Genomic DNA, 16799 nt, shown 5'->3' with positions numbered 1-16799 from the left:
AAAAAACCCCAAAACACAAAAAAACTGTAGTGACCCTATGTCTGAGGTGTCCCTATAAAAGTTAGTGGGGTGATAAGACCTTAATAGAACTTAGATATCATATAGCAAAGGCTTGATTCATTGTGTAGAATCTGAAAGGGTTAAAAAAAAATGATGTGAAGTAGGTTTGGAAGAATTATGACACTTGAAAAGACTATCAATTCACTAACAGAAACTGTCCCTCATCACAGTTGTCCCCCTTCTCAAAACACACAGATCCAAATGCTCTAATAGCAGCTATGATCTTCACTTTGAATCTCAACAGAATGTAATTCAGAGACTACAGGAGGTAAATTCTATTCCATGAGTTCTGTTGCCAAGAGAGCACTGAAGTTTTCTTTTTTCTTTTGGAGACAGGGTCACTCTGTTACCCAGGCTGGAGTAAGTGGCATAATCACGGCTCACCACAGCCCCAACCTCCTGGGCTCAGGTGATCCACTTTAGCCGGGACTACAGGGGCATGCCACCACATATGCCTAACTTTTGTATTTTTGGTACAGACAGGGTTTTGTCATGTTGCCCAGGCTAGAGCACTGAATTTTTCTTCATGTATTTACCAGTAGAGGAGAAACTGATTGAACTATCCATTCAAAAGCAGTTACTCTGACTATTATATAGTATCTTTGAAAATAATTATAAAGTCGCCTCTTGCAAGGCCCCAGAGGAAGGGTACACATGTACGAGTGCACACCTGACCCAAAGCCCCTCTGTCTGACATAATGCTCCTGTATGTTAACATGTAATAAGATAATAAAGCTGTACCTTTGCTGCAGTCATTGATGGCCATTTCTTTCTTGTCCTAAAAAGAAAAACAGTATTAATATGTGTTGCCCTAGTTTTATCTTAATGGCCCAAAGGCTTAATGACATGATCTGATCACTAATAGCTGCTTATGGAGATACAGAATGGTTTTCAAAGAAATTATGTAAAAACCTGAATGTTACTTCCAAGACAAAACTCAAAATTAACACGGGGATGGGGATGGCTCTGATCTGAAGGCCTCCTGGTAACACTTATTCAAGTCGCTTTTTTCTGAAAGTGTCTTTTGTTCTAACTGACCTATTACATTTGCAAGACACTTTACATTAGAATGCTGACACTGAGAAACTTTGTGACCTAAAACAGGGCAAATGACTGACATGTGAATAACTGAATTACCCTCCTCTCTGGCTAGTGGTTACACTATCATACCCCAAAGTGGTATATTTCAGAAAGTATACAGATGCTCCACCTACAGACACACAGTGTGGCTTGTCATGTAGTCTCAGTTATAAACCTTAATTTATCCACTGATCAAACAAAAATACACAACTCTTAAACAAAATATCTAACTAATTGAACTTTCTGAATCTAGAAGCATGACAGCGGAAAGAACACTGGATGTCAAAGAACTGAATTCTGGTCCTGGCTTTGACAATAACCTGCTCTTTAACATTGCCCATGCTATTTTCCTTCTCTAGGGCTCAGTTTGTCTCATCTAAAATAGGAGCGGGGTAGACTGGATGTTATATAAGATGTCTTGCAGCTCTAAAATGTCCATTTTCCTGAAATTAGGAATTTTTGTATTACAGAAATAAGGTATTTCAAATAAGTGTTCAATATTCTCACAATGCCTACTGTAGCAAATACTAAATATTTTGCAGAATATTTCACAGCAGTGTCAGCCAAATTGTTTCAGGATTCAATCAAAAGCAGTTTCAGGGCTGGACGCAGCGGCTCATGCCTGTAATCCCAGCATTTTGGAGGACCAAGGTGGGCGGATCACTAGAGGTCAGGAGTTCGAGACCAGCCTGGCCAACATGGTGAAACCCTGTATCTGCTAAGAATACAAAAATTAGCCGGGTGTGGTGGCGGGTGCCTGTAGTCCCAGCTACTTGGGAGGCTGAGGCAGGACAATTGCTTGAAACCAGGAGGTGGAGATTGCAGTAAGTTGAGTTCACGACACTGCACTCAAGCCTGGGCAACAGAGCAAGACTCTATCTCAGAAAATAAAAAAAAAGTTTCAGGAGTGTGGAGGATCCTTTTAGGATGATGGAAAAGTTCTGGAACTAGATAGTGGTGTTGGCTGTATAACACTGTGAAGGTATTTTAATCCACAGAATTGTATACAGTCATGCACTGTACAATGACGTTTCAATCAATGATAGACTGTGTATAAAACAGTAGTCCCATAGGAGTATAACGGAGCTGAAAAATTCCTATCACCTAATGACATAGTAGCCGTCATAACATCATGGCATAACCTACTACTCAGGTGTTGGTGTGATGCTGGGGTAAACAAACCTACTGCACTGCAAGTCATGTGAAAATATAACACAGGCCGGGCATGGTGGCTTATGCCTGTAATCTCAGCACTTTGGGAGGTCAAGGTGGGCGGATCACCTGAGGTCAGGAGTTCGAGACCAGCCTGGCTAACATGGTGAAACCCCATCTCTAGAAAAAATACAAAAAAATTAGCTGGGCATGGTGGCACACACCTGTAATCCCAGCTACCTGAGAGGCTGACACAGGAGAATTGCTTGAACCCGGGAGGCAGAGGTTGCAGTGAGCTGAGACAGCGCCATTGCACTATAGCCTAGGCAACAGAGTAACTCCGTCTCCAAAAAAAAAAAAAAAAGAAAGAAAGAAAGCATAATACATACATAATACTTGATAATAAATGGCTGTTATTGGTTTATGTATTTACTATACACTACTTTTTATTATGTTAAGAGTGTACTCCTTCTACTAAAAAAAAGTGTACTGTCAAACAGCCTCAGGCAGGTCCTATCGGAAGTATGGAAGTATTCCAGAACAGGGCATTTTTATCATAGGAGATGGAGATGACAGTTTCATGTATGTGTCGCTCTTGAGGACCTTCCAGTGGGACTAGATGTGGAGCTGGAAGACAGTGATACTGATGCTCCTGATCCTGTGTAGGCCTAGGCTACTGTGTGTATTTGCATCCTAGTTTTCAACAGAAAAGTTTAAAAAGTAAAAAAAAAAAAAAATTATTTAATGGAAAAAAGTATATAGAATAAGGATATAGCTGGGCACAGTTGCTCACGCCTATAATTCCAGTGATTCGGGAGGCTAAAGCAGGAGGACCACTTGAGGCCAGGAGTTCAAGACTAATCTGTGAAACACAAGACCCCATTTCTAAAAAAATTAAAAAAAAAAAATTAAAAGAAAACCAAACAAAATTAGCTGGGAGTGGTAGTGCAGGTCTGTAGTCCCAGCTACCCAGTTACTGCAGAGGCTGAGGTGGGAGGATCGCATGAGTCCAGGAGTTCAAGGCTGTAGTGAGCAATGACCGTGCCATTGCACTCCAGCCTGGGCAACAGAGCAAGACCCTGCCCCAGCTCAGAAGAGAAAAGGACATAAAGAAAATATTTTTGTAGTTGTACAACATGTTTATGTTTTAGGCTGTTGTTATAAAAGAGTTTAAAAAAATTTAAAAGTTTATAAAGAAAACAAGGCACAGTAAACCAAGGTGAATTTATTAAAGAAAAATTAAAAAAATAAATTTAGTGAAGCCTAAATGTAAGATGTTTATGAAGTCTACAGTAGTGTAATGTCCTAGGCCTTCACATTCACTCACCACTCACTCACTGACTCACCCAGAGCAATTTCCAGTCCTGCAAGATCCATTCATGGCATACACGGTATATGTATTTGTGTGTGTGTGTGTATACATATGTGTGTGTGTGTATGTATCTATATATATAGATGCACCATTTAAAAAATACTGCATTTTTACTGCACCTTTTCTGTTTAGATACACAAATACTTACCATTGTGTTCCAACTGCCTATAGTAATTCAGTGCAGAAACATGCTGTACAGGTTTGTAGCCCAGGAGCAATAGGTTATACCATATAGCTTAGGTGTGTAGTAGGCCATACCATCCAGATTTGTGTAAGTATACTCTATGATGTTTGCACAATGATGAAATCACCTAATAACACATTTCTCAGAATGTATACCCGTTGTTAAGTGACTCATGACTGTACTTTAAAATGGCCAACTTTATGTTATCTGTATTTTACCACAATAAACAAAACAAAAAAGGTTTCAGGGTCATCTGGGACCTTTTTTTATTTCTCTTTCAATGTTCAGCATACCAATTCAAATATCAAAAACTCTAAGAAGTCTTGTAAGTAATCTGTATAACTTTATATAAGTCAATATTTTTTCAACTTATCACATTTCTGTAAGTCAAAGACACACAATTTCACAGTTTCTGAAATAGAAATAAATCTTTACAATTTATGTGTACAACTGTTGTGGTGGTATTCTTTGTGTGCCTAGAAGTGATTATTAAGCTGTAGTGCATCTTATCCACTGTCTCCTCAAATCAAGGAATTATGGAATTTTATTGCAGAAACTTTTGTTTGAGGCTCATAGTCTACTAATACCTCAGAGGACCCAGGTGTTGTCTGCTGCTTACAATGGTAGTCCCCAAAGTGGAGTGTGTGGGAAAAAAAAAAAAAATCACAACTTTACCATTCTTTCATGATTTTTATATATAGGTAGCTATCTATCTATATAAAACAGTATACATAATATATAATGACAAAACAAATGTACACAGCATATAAGGACAAACAAATCTAACTATACATATAAAACAATGTATATAATATATAAGGACAGTAGTTAAAAAAAAAAAAAAAGAGAACCTATTCTTTTAGGGCTCTGCTCTTGTGTAGCTAGCGAGACCTAGAGCTGAAACTCTGCCCTAGCTCCAGGTTACCTTTTCTCTCTCCAGATATGAAATGTGAAGTGTGGCCAGGGGCACTGAGTCAGAGATGCTGAGCTTGCAAACCTGCCTTTCAGAAATTCTTCATCTTTACCTCTTAAAGCAGTTAAACCATCATTTCCTTGAAAAACTTAGAATATAATATGCTCCTTAAATTGTGTCAGGGTACTAATCCTAGAAGTTATCAAGTCTCTCATTTTAGAGTCTTCATAAAGTATTAAAAATGCAACTTAAGGCTGGGGACGGCGGCTCACGCCTGTAATCCCAGCACTTTGGGAAGCTGAGGTGGGCGGATCACGAGGTCAGGAGTTCGAGACCAGCTTGTCCAACATGGTGAAACTCTGTATCTACTAAAAATACAAAAATTAGCCTGGCGTGGTGGCGGGCACTTGTAATCCCAGCTACTCAGGAGGCTGAGGCAGGAGAATCGCTTGAACACGGGAGGCGGAGGTTGCAGTGAGCCGAGATCACACCACTGCACTCCAGCCTAGGTGACGGAGTGAGACTCCGTCTCAAAAAAAAAAAAAAAAAAAGGAACGCAACTTAAAAGAACAGAAAACTTCACCAACAAAACTATTCTTTGAACAGGCAACAATCATAGAGCAACGCTCTTTTGAGTTCTCCTCAGATGTGACAGACAAAATACTAACAAGACCATACATTTTCCTAACTCAAGAACCAGACTATTTATGCGAGCCCAAACCTAGAAATATCAATAACTTGGGCAACTGTAGAAACAAAGAATCCCAAATCCCAGGAGCCACCTGGGTATGGTGCATTTCCTCTGATACTGAAGGCACATCCTTGATCCTATTTCACAATGACAATATCCAGTCTAAAAATGTGCCAAAATGGAGAAGCAAATCTAAAAGATCAGAATTTTCCAGGTAAGTGTAAAAACTGTTAGATGTTAATTCTGATTGCTGGTGGGACACATTAATGAATATTGTTTTAAATAAAGTTAAACCAATTGTTTTGTTTTCTCTAATACAAAATGTTGGTTTGTATACTATAAAATTATTTCTTCTCTCATGCCACATGAAATACTCCAAAAATACTCTGCTTTGAAGATTGAATCCTATACAAGTCCTGGTAAAAAAAAAAAAACCGTAACGTTTCTGCATGTCCAAGCATTCAAGCACCCACCCCCCCAACCCTGCCCTGGGGCCTTTAAAAAAAAACACAACAAAAAAAAAAACCTTGTTACCTAAAGTGACTGTGGTAGAGGCATTTGAGAATTTCAGACAGTATCAAAGAGATATCTGATCTAAACAAACAAATGAAAACACTGCCACTTCCAATCTTGAGCCAGCATCATGGTTGCTTAAAGGTATCTTAAATAACCTATCCTTTGTACTTTGGATGTAAGTAGCCATAGTTTAAAAAGTGGTATTGTTTAAAAAAAAAAAAAAAAAAAACCACTCTCATTTCAATCCAACGAGTATGAAGACTAAATAGGAAAATCAGACAAATCAGAAACAAATCTAACTTTTTTTTTGAGACAGAGTTTTGCTCTTGTCGCCCAGGCTAGAGTGCAGTGCACTGCAATCTCTGCCTCCAGGCTTCAGCGACTCTCCTGCCTCAGCTTCTTGAGTAGATGGGATTACAGGTGCCCACCACCATGCCTGGCTAATTTTTGTATTTTTAGTAGAGATGGGGTTTGACCATGTTGGCCAGGCTGGTCTCGAACTCCTGATCTCAGGTGATGTGCCCGCCTCGGCCACCCATAGTGCTGGGTTTATGGGTGTGAGCCACTGCATCTGGCCCAAATCTAACTTTTAATAAGGTCATGGTATAAAACAAATATATTTGTACTCTCACCTATTCCATACTCACCTTGTTATACTAGGTTCTCAGTCCTTTGGAAATACAAAATGTTTTCAAAGTTCCTTGACACCTATTTTGCATTTAAGGGTACCTTTTATCCCAGCTGTTGGAGATTTCTCCAAGTGTCCATACTTTGAACAGAAAAGTCAGAATCCTGGGAATAACCATCTTTAAAGATGCTTTAAAGCCCAGAGTTTTTACCAGTGTTTCCCTGTGCCTTTGCATGTTTATCTAGAATTCCAGAGGCCCAAAATAAGGATCTAGAGCTATTCTAGGACATGCACTGCTTGGCTCATTGCTTCATTAACCTGACCTAGTTTAGCAAAAAATTTGCCAGCCCTCCTTCCATGAAAGTATTCACTCAGCTACTTTAATGGGGAATGTTAACAGTAATCTGACTCAAGTTTTTCAAAAGATTTTCTATTCTCCCTGTGGCCTTTACATCAGGGAAATATATGGGCAGGAAAAGGGAGGCAGCAACCTCTATGCTAGTTTCTGGAGAGAAACTATGGTATGAAAAGACTGCAAGTCCATGTGCTTTTTAAAAAGAAAAGGTCACAGATACATACCTGTTTCATCCTTGCTGCAGCTCTATTTGAAAATAGAATCGACCTCTCCTTTTGGAAGCAGGATGGGCACATTTCGAGGGCTCGACTATAAGAACTTTCAGCTTCTATATAATCTGAGGATAAGATAAAGGATGAAGGGTCATTTTGATTTTATTCCTGATACTACTATATTCCACAGGATCTCAGAAGCACTGTTTTCCATTCATAGGATGAAGGTTTTGAGTTAAAAGATGGTAACAGTCTATTAAGTCTGGGGCAGTAAAAATCATTTCTTCTTTTCTTCTCTCTTTAAAGGAACAGTGCTTGCTTGTGCCAATCTCACAGGCTGTGCTTGGTGAACTGACAGCTGAACATGCTGTCAGTGACAAGCCCTCGATACTCAGGAGTCCTGGCATTCCCTCAATGTTCAGTTTTCATTTGGCTGGGCAATTCAGAAAGGAGTTTTCAAAGGAGGTTACAGAACTGGACAGAGGAAAGAGACTAAACTCTGGGATCCATGGCCTGAGATAAAGAAAAAAATTATACATATTTGTTTTCATTAAATCTGTTGTGCTTTCATACAGTCAACCTGGCTAAAACAGCATCCGTGAAATGTTTGAAGAGAGACATTTGATAGAGCTAAAAGGAACAATGTAAAAATCAATATTTAAATCAAGACCTTAAAAGAGAAAATGGTGAAAAAGAGAATTATGGTCAGGATACTAATAGAAAATTGTCTATGTACTCCTTTCTCAGGTTTGAAATATTTAATATTAACATACAAAAAATATGCTTCCAAAATTAGAAGTGTTTATTCTATTAGAAAACAATATTAATGATTACTAAACCAAGATACAGAAAAAAAAACCCCTAAAATCTGAAATCAGGTAATAGGGTAACTTTTGGAAAACAATAAGAAAAAAATTAAAAACCTGAAAATAACTAGCGGAAAATGTTAACACTCCTAGATTTCTGAAGCATATACACTTTAAGATGTGACAGAAGACTTTTGCTCTAAGATCAAATAGTTACCCCAAATGATCAGAATGAACCCCACCAACTTATTTCTAAGCAAATGTAGAAAATGCAGAAGGACATGAAGAATCTCCCTACTTAAGGCATCCAAAGAAAATGGCACATGAAAGAGCAACCTTTCTGAAGCAGTTTGGAGAATTTAAAAAAAGAAAGAAAGAAAGAGCAACCAAAGGACAGGCAGCCCTAGGCCATACCAGAGCAGTCAGGCCGCTTTCACAACCCCACAGCAAGTGAGGAGCGGCGACTCTGCTTTCACAGCAATGCAGCACATAACCTTTAACATTCCAGGTTAGTGTTTTCCAAAGCAAGAGCTCAAGAGTTTTACCCCTGATTCTAGACTAACAGATAGTGGATTACAGAAAGACTATGCATGTGCCAAGAGACAAATGGTAACTTGTCACCATCAGATGAATAATTTGGCCTGGTTAAAAACTCAAAATGCCAAGGTACTGGGAAGCAACACTGTATTGTGAAGTCTGGTTTTGGGGTTTCTTCAAATGTTCTTTGGGGTTTCTTCATAGACTCTACAACAGGATGAGGAGTCAAGATGACCAGATTATCAGTGCTGAAAGTTATCTTACCTCCTTTCTTAAACTGTTCATTTCCCTCCTCCTTTAGTCTAGTGCTCTCTTCTCTTCTTTTCTGAAAGACATCAGAGAATTACATAATTTCTCACAATATTATTATAAGTGAACAAAAAGGTGAGCTTTCCTTATGCACAAGTCTATTTAATAGGCAACAGTCTGACTTTTGAGAACTGCATCAGTTTCACCAAAACCTTGTACAGTGATAGAGGAAAAAAAACACATGACCATCAGGCTAATTATCAATTGCATTCTTGATGTTTAAAACAAAAAATGTAGGTTTTCTTGGCATATCCTTTGCTTTCTATGTTTCTATCTTTTGCAATGGAATGATAATTACAGTATCACTTAATTTCTACTTACTCAGAAATGAAACTAAATAACATACCCACTGGTGTGCATACCAGTGTAAATTCAAATTGTAGCTTCTAGTACTTACTAGTTATGTGGCCTCGGACAAGTTTCAGAATCTTTCTGAGCCTTAGTTTCTTCATTTCAAAAATGAAGCTTTAACAGTATTATGGACTACTGTTTAATGGATTAATGTCATAATATACATAAAGCTGCCCATACAGTGACTAGCAAATAAGGGTTCAATAAATAAGCTATTATTTTCTGTGAAATAAGTACTTTAATCCTTATAAGAACCCTTCATGGTTTGTGTCATGAAGGAGACACAGTATGCTAGGAGAGCACATTCGTGGGTACAAGCCATGTCTGTAGGGTTAGGGCAGTATACTGTTAGCAGGTTAACATAGGAAAATGTGAAGAAACCTAAATAAATAAGTCTGTCTTTTCTTAGCTTATTCAAACAACTCAGAAACTCACATAGATGGCCAAAAACTCATCAAACACAAAGGCTGAGAATGTTATCCTGCAAAGCAAAGTAGACACATGCTGAGTGTGTGCACTTTTTTGTGGAACATCTTAACAATATAACTGGCACAAGCCAAACCAGAAGAGTCTGTCTGCCTGCCACCTTTTGACAGTGCTTTAAAACAAAAACAACAAAAAAACCCCAAAAACAGAAAATCTACCAAAGTCCCTTAAAAAAAAAAAAAAAAAAAAGAGATAGGGTCTCACTATGTTGTCCAGGCTAGAGTGCAGTGTCTATTCACAGATGTGATCAACACACACTATAACCTTGAACTCTTGGGCTCAAGTGATCCTTCTGCCTCAGCCTCCTGAGTAGATGGGACTATAGGTGCACACCACTGTGCTGGGCTCTTTCCTCCTTCTTGAAGCTTCTGATTAAGTAATTTCAAAGGGAGGAAATACAGTTAGCATTCTGATTAAGTAATTTCAAAGGGAGGAAATACAGTTAGCAGGGTATTTCATGCACAAGAGAAGCCTGGAACCTAAACAATTGGTCCTTTTAACATGAGGAACTGATATGATCTGTGTTCCTACCCAAATATCCCCACGGGTCAAGGGACGGACCCTGGATCATGGGGACGGTTCCCCCATGTTGTTCTCATGATAGTGAGTTCACTTTCATGAGAACTGATGGTTTTCAAGCGCCACACTTTAAAACCATCAGCTTTCTCTTCACTTTCCGCCATGATTGTTAAGTTTCCTGAGGCCTCTATAGCCATGTGGAACTGTGAGTCAATTCAACCTCTTTTGTTTATAAATCACCCACTCTCAGCAATTCTTAATAGCAGTGTGAAAATGGATTAATACAGGAACCAAAATAAAAACATTCTTTCTCCGGAAAAGATTTGTCAATATGCTATTGATGAGACCGGGTACTTCCCAAATGTCTTATTATTACACTATGGATTAAACAGAGCACTTGATGAATCTCAATGAGGAAACTAAAAGGTAAGTATAGAGTGAATCTAATTTTTATGGTACGTACTATGTGCCAGACACACAGCAGGTACAAATAACAATTCATTTTAAGATATAATGTATCTGAGGGAAGGGCTATGCTAAAGGAATTCAGAAAAAAAAAAAAATAAGAATATGGCCATATTTACCTAGTACTACCCATAAGAAAGATGCTTAGATTGTAATGATCTCTACTGTATTGATTAGGGTTACTGGATGCAAGCAAAAGACTATCTTAAGCAAAAAACTTTAGGGGGCAGGTTTATTGGCAAGATATCAGTGCTCACAGAATCAGTAAGAGGCTTAACGAATAGGCTTAGAAAGCAGGTAGAACTTGGCCGGGCGTGGTGGCTCACGCCTGTAATCCCAGCACTTTGGGAGGCTGAGGCAGGCAGATCATGAGGTCAAGAGATTGAGACCATCCTGGCCGACATAGTGAAACCCTGTCTCTACTAAAAATACCCCAAAAAAAAAAATTAGCTGGGTGTGGTGGCAGGCGCCTGTAGTCCCAGCTACTCAGGAGTCTGAGGCAGGAGAATCACTCGAACCTGGGAGGCGGAGGCTGGAGTGAGTCAAGGCTGCGCCACTGCACTCTAGCCTGGCGACAGAGTGAGACTCGTCTCAAAAAAAAAAAAAAAAGAAAGCAGGTAGAACTCAAGGAGGCTCTGTTAAGAAGCAGAATGCACGTCTTTTAGTGAAAGACTTGCCAGGACAGGGCTGCAATGACAGCAAATCAACTCTAACCATTCCATTGTCTTTGCTTCACTCAATCTAGATTTAAGGTCTTGGTCAGAAGCATCTAATATACCAAGCATCGATCACAAGCCTTGGTTATCAGAGGATGAAGTGAGAGACATGGGGTACTGCCACTCAACAAGATTACAACACAAGAGAGTTCCTCCAAATAGGAAGGGTGTTGGATGTTGGAGAGCCAAGACAACATAACAAATTCAGTTAACAGTTATTTAAGAAACAAATTCTTTAGAGAGGGGTTAAATCATCAAGTTACTAGATCTTAATGCCCACTCTTTAAGAGTTTTCAATTTCTTTAGCATTGACTGTAAATCTTAAGCTATTTTCTGATCTATAATCTTCTCTTCAGAGCCAACTCATTAGGAATATTCTATGAACACAGATGAATCAATCAGACTGCCGGATTAGGCTCTTGTGAAGTAAGCGTGTGTATGTGTGTTCATGCTTTAGGAGACCAATCATTCTTTGGGAAATTTATAACATCAAGTTCCCAATGGGCAAAACCACGTCTCAAGTATACAGAAAGGAATCAGTGCTACGGGCCGGCCTGAGCAGCCAGCTCGAGAAATACTTACCATGTCTTTATTTTTATTTTCAGAGACAAGGTCTCCTTCTGTTGCCCAGGCTGGAGTGCAGTGGCACCATAAGAGTTTACTGTAAACTTGAACTCCTGGACTCAAGCAATCCTTTTGAGTAGCGGGGACTGTAAGCAAGCACCACGGCCCCTAGGTAATTTCTTTCTGTTTTTAGTAGAGATGGGGTCTTACTGTGTTGGCCAGGTTGGTCTTGAACTCCTGGGCTCAAGCAATCTTCTCATCTCAGCCTCCTAGTGTGTTGGGATTATAGGAGTGAGCCAGTGTGCCCAGCCCTCATCTTGCCTTTATAACTTGAAGGACTGAAAGTTGAGGTAGCAAAGCGAAAGGCTCCAGAATGTAATTCTGAGGTTATTTTTTATTTATTTATTTGTTTATTTTGAGACAGAGTCTCACTCCATCACCCAGTCTGGAGTGCAGTGGCATGATCTTGGGTCACTGCAACGTCTACCTCCCAGATTCAAGTGATTCTCATGCCTCAGCCTCCCGAGTAGCTGAGTTTACAGGCATGCACCACCACACCTGGCTAATTTTTTGTATTTTTAGTAGAGATGGGGGTTTTGCCATGTTACCCAGGCTGGTCTTGAACTCCAGGCCTCAAGTGATTCACCTGCCTTGGCCTCCCAAAGTTCTGGGATTACAGGTGTGAGCTAAGGTCAATTATTCTAAGTGAGGCATCCTATTGTTTCAACGGATAAATCACAACCCAGTGGCCCACTGAGTAGTAAACATTGAAAAAGAACTGCTGCTTCCCTCTCCACAGATTGTGCAAATTAAGAGTAATGCAATTATCAGTATCATGCTGAACATCTCCTTGGAAACAGCTAAAAATAGCACTTTGAGGAGAAAGTTGAACTATTTCCCAGCTGTGCCGAGACTGAATTGATGATCCCAGTACAAAGACTGGAGTTTTTTTCTGCTGAATACATTCTTTCTCCAAAGGATGACAGGCATATAGTACAATATTATTGGAATCCAAGGATAGATATGATAGATAGTGTATAGGTCTTCCTTAGCGTGCTAGGTGCCAGGAGCATTCACACATATGTGAGCTGGCAGTGCTGATATTCTGCAGCACTATCAGAGGAAAGTCTTTCCAGGTTCTGTTCTATGAACAGAAGCTTCTAATGTGGTTAAAACCCTTACATACCTCCACAATGCCTTTTAACACATTCCAGAGAGGCCTCACAGGGAAACATCTGATCTTGAATTATACTTCCATAGAAATGGAAACCAAACAAATTTTATAGGGCTGTTTACTCAGTACTTTCTTCTCCATCACTGAAAACTTAGGGGGAAACAGTGACATTATCCTGCATTGTAAATTATCACAGGAACTGCCAAGGAGAGCCCCAAACAGCCAATGCTCTTGATGAACGGAGTTTATTTCAACAGTTACTACCACAACTGTAAACTTCTCAACGTGGTATTCAAAATTCATTACAACCTATACCAGTACAGCGCTTCACTGCTGAAAATCTGCTGTCACATACATCAGCTCATTTGTTTTTCAAGATAATTTTGAGAGGTGGGCATGGAGGTCTTGACTCATTTTACAGACGAGAAAAATCAAGATTCAGAAATCTCTTGTTCACACTACATCAAGCTTCTATTCCAACCTACTCAAGCTATGCAACACAAGTCTTCTCTGCTAGACAGTCTGATCTCACTATTGTCTCTCAGAGCTTACCATGCTTATCCCTCATTCCATTTGTTTGCTTATGTGCCTCCATGTCCTTCCATGGAATAACTCTTCCATATCCTCCTCCTAACTCTCTAACACCAAATTTTCTGTAGTTTTCAAAGTCTAGTACAAACCATAGCTCCTCCCTGGGGCCACCTTTCAGTTCTTTTCCCACATTACCTTTCTTTGAATGCAGACTGTACATACTGCTTTTGATTTTGTAATTCAATTCTGCCTCACAGATTGTTTTAAATTATAAACACAATAAAAGCACTGCAAAAAATTTGGAGTGTTACTTAATGCTTAAATGGTTTCATGTGTTGTAGAGCGCTTTTTGGCCCTCAGACCTGGGCAGAAGAGGCTCCTGTCAAGGCCCTCCTCTCTGGTGGGCCCCACCCATATCCCATACGGCCCTTTTAAACTATGCTCCAGGTACTGAGTTCTCTAGGATTTCCAGTTCAAGCCTCCCTAGCCCACTTCCAGGATCTGCATGGGCATTTTACCTGGGTTTATTCTCCCAAGGGTGAACTTTGTTGCAGGTTTACATAATATTCCAGGTGTAGTATTCTGTACTTTGCCTACCCTAGATCTTGCCATATCTCCAAGGAGTCCTAGATCAATTTTTACTTATTTATTTATTTATAGTCAGGGTCTCGCTTTACTACCCAGGCTAAAGAGATCATGGCTCACTGCAGCCTCAACCTCCTGGGCTCAAGCAATCCTCCCACCTCAGCTTCCCCAGTATCTAGGACCACAGGTGCACACCACCACGCCTAGTTTTTTTTTTTTTTTTTTTTTTTTTGTAGAGATGGGGGGTCTCACTATGTTGCCTAGGCTGGTCTTAAACTCCTGGGCTCAAGTGATCCTCCCACCAGAGCCTCCCAAGGTGCTGAGATTACAGGTATGAGCCACCCCATTCAGCCGAGTCCTGGATTCTTTTAGTGTGGAATGGTGTTTAGAAACAAAGATCTGGGTGTTAGTGTGTTCACTGTTACTAGGGTATTACTCCTTTTAGGCCCTCTCAATGAAGAAACCCAGGAAATACATCTTAAACAAAATGAAACCCTTATGAGCCAAAAGAACACATACAAGTGAAATCCAACAACCCAGGATTCTTCCTCACATTCCTCCACAGTGAAAACTCTGGTTCTCAGAATAGCCACTTTACTAATTTGCTCTATCCTACAAAAAACAAGATTCCAAAATTACTATACAAATATCATTACCAACAATGAACCTACTATGTAAAGTTCAAGGTTTTGTTGCAGTCAAGAGTCTGTGTCCAAAGTTAATGGAATTATCTTTTCTATATAATCTATTCATGATTGTTATGTTAATTTGTTTCTGTTTATGGTCAATTTTAAGGCTTAGTTTTTTTCTCATCCTTTCTGATTTTTTGAAAATTAAAAAAATTATTTATACAGTTCAAAAATAGGTGGAATTTCTGAGGTGGTGAAGTAAGGAGGTTGTCAAATCCTTTTCCCTAAAGCCAACCACAAAACTGGGCAGGCCAGGGGCAGTAGCTCACACCTGTAATCCCAGTACTTTGGGAGGTCGAGGTGGGCAAACTGGCTGAGTCGGGAGTTTAGACCATTCTGGGCAACATGGCGAAACCCTGTTTCTAGCAAAAAGCCAAAAAAATTAGCCAGGTGTGGTGGTGCGCACCTGTGGTTTCAGCTACTCTGGAGGCTGAGGTGGGATGATCGCTTGAGCCCACGAAGTTGAGGCCATGATTGTGCCACTGCACTATAGCCTAGGTGACAGAGTGCGACCTTGCTTCAAAATAAAAATAAAAAGAATAAGTAAACTTGAAGTTGTATCGAAAGAAATTATCCAAGCCGAAGAATGAAAACAAAAAGACTGAAGAAAAATGAACAGGGCCCTCTTGACATGAATGGAAGACCCAGAAGAAGGGAAGAAAGAGAAGAATAGAACAAATATCTGAAGAAATAAAGGCTGATAACTTTTTTTTTTTTTTTTTTGAGACGGAGTCTTGCTCTGTCGCCTATGCTGGAGTGCAGTGGTGTGATCTCGGCTCACTGCAAGCTCTGCCTCCTGGGTTCACGCCATTCTCCTGCCTCAGCCTCCCAAGTAGCTGGGACTACAGGCAATTGCCACCACACCCGGCCAATTTTTTGTACTTTTAGTTGAGACAGAGTTTCACAATGTTAGCCAGGATGGTCTCGATCTCCTGACCTTGTGATCCACTCGCCTCGGCCCCCCAAAGTGCTGGGATTAAAGGCATGAGCCACCGCGCCCGGCCAAGGCTGATAACTTTAAAATTTTGATGAAAAATGTTAATCTAAAGATCCAAGAAGCTCATCTCAGTGAACCTCAAGTAGAATAGAAGATCTACATCTGAAGACACCAGAGTATCAGAGTGGTGAGAGAAAAAGACAAAGAGAAAATGTGAAAGCCACAAGAGAAAAATGATAGAAGAGAACAAGACTATTAATTTCTGACTTCTCACCAGAACAGTGGAGGCCAGAAGGCAGTGTAATGATATACTTAAAATGTGAATGAGAAAAATTTTCAACAAAGATTATACGTTTAACAAAACTACCTCAAGATGAAGGAAAAATAAAGACTTTCACAATGAACAAAGAAAATTTACTGCTGTGGAACCTGCCTCACAAACATATTAAAGTCCTTCAGGCTGGAGGAAATGACAGTAGATGGTCACTCAAAACCACAGGAGGAAATGAAGAACATCAGAAATGGTAAGCAGATATAAGACTCTAATATTATTTTCTCTCTTCTTTAATTTCTTTAAAAGACAAAAGATTATAAAAAGCTGTAATTATGACACTCAGTGGTTAGGTTTACAACATATATTGATAAAATGTACATGACAACGATAGTTCAAAGTGGAGGAGAGGAAATGGAGCTATGGTAAAGCAAAGCTTCTATCCATATATTTCACTGAAATTAGGTACTATTAAACTAAAGTAGGGCTGGGCACAGTGGCTCCCGCCAGTAATTTCAGCACTTTGGGAGGCCAAGGTAGGCAGATCGCTTGAACTCAGGAGTTTGAGAACAGCTTAGGCAACACGGCAAAACCCCATCTGTACAAAAAATACAAAAATTAGCTGGGCATGGTGGTGTGCACCTGTAGTCCAGCTACTCAGGAGGCTGAGGTGGGAGGATCACCTGAGCCCAGGGA

The 16799-nt window shown here is 39.8% G+C and overlaps 1 protein-coding gene across 2 annotated transcripts in view; it reads right to left on the bottom strand.

Annotated features, from left to right (window-relative positions):
* TTC1 (tetratricopeptide repeat domain 1) overlaps positions 1-16799 on the bottom strand; it is a 56691-nt gene that overhangs the window by 21828 nt on the left and 18064 nt on the right. For both annotated transcript variants that reach the window (XM_003819002.5, XM_008972408.3), the window contains exons 3-5: positions 8771-8831; positions 7176-7288; positions 802-838 (exon numbers count right to left, since the gene is read on the bottom strand). In XM_003819002.5, the coding sequence (XP_003819050.2) occupies positions 802-838; positions 7176-7288; positions 8771-8831 (211 nt within the window). The remainder of the gene's footprint in view (positions 1-801; positions 839-7175; positions 7289-8770; positions 8832-16799) is intronic.

This window comes from Pan paniscus, chromosome 4 (genome assembly GCF_029289425.2).
Source record: "Pan paniscus chromosome 4, NHGRI_mPanPan1-v2.0_pri, whole genome shotgun sequence".
Classification (NCBI taxonomy): Eukaryota; Metazoa; Chordata; class Mammalia; order Primates; family Hominidae; genus Pan; species Pan paniscus.
This window is presented reverse-complemented; position numbering and strand designations above follow the sequence as displayed.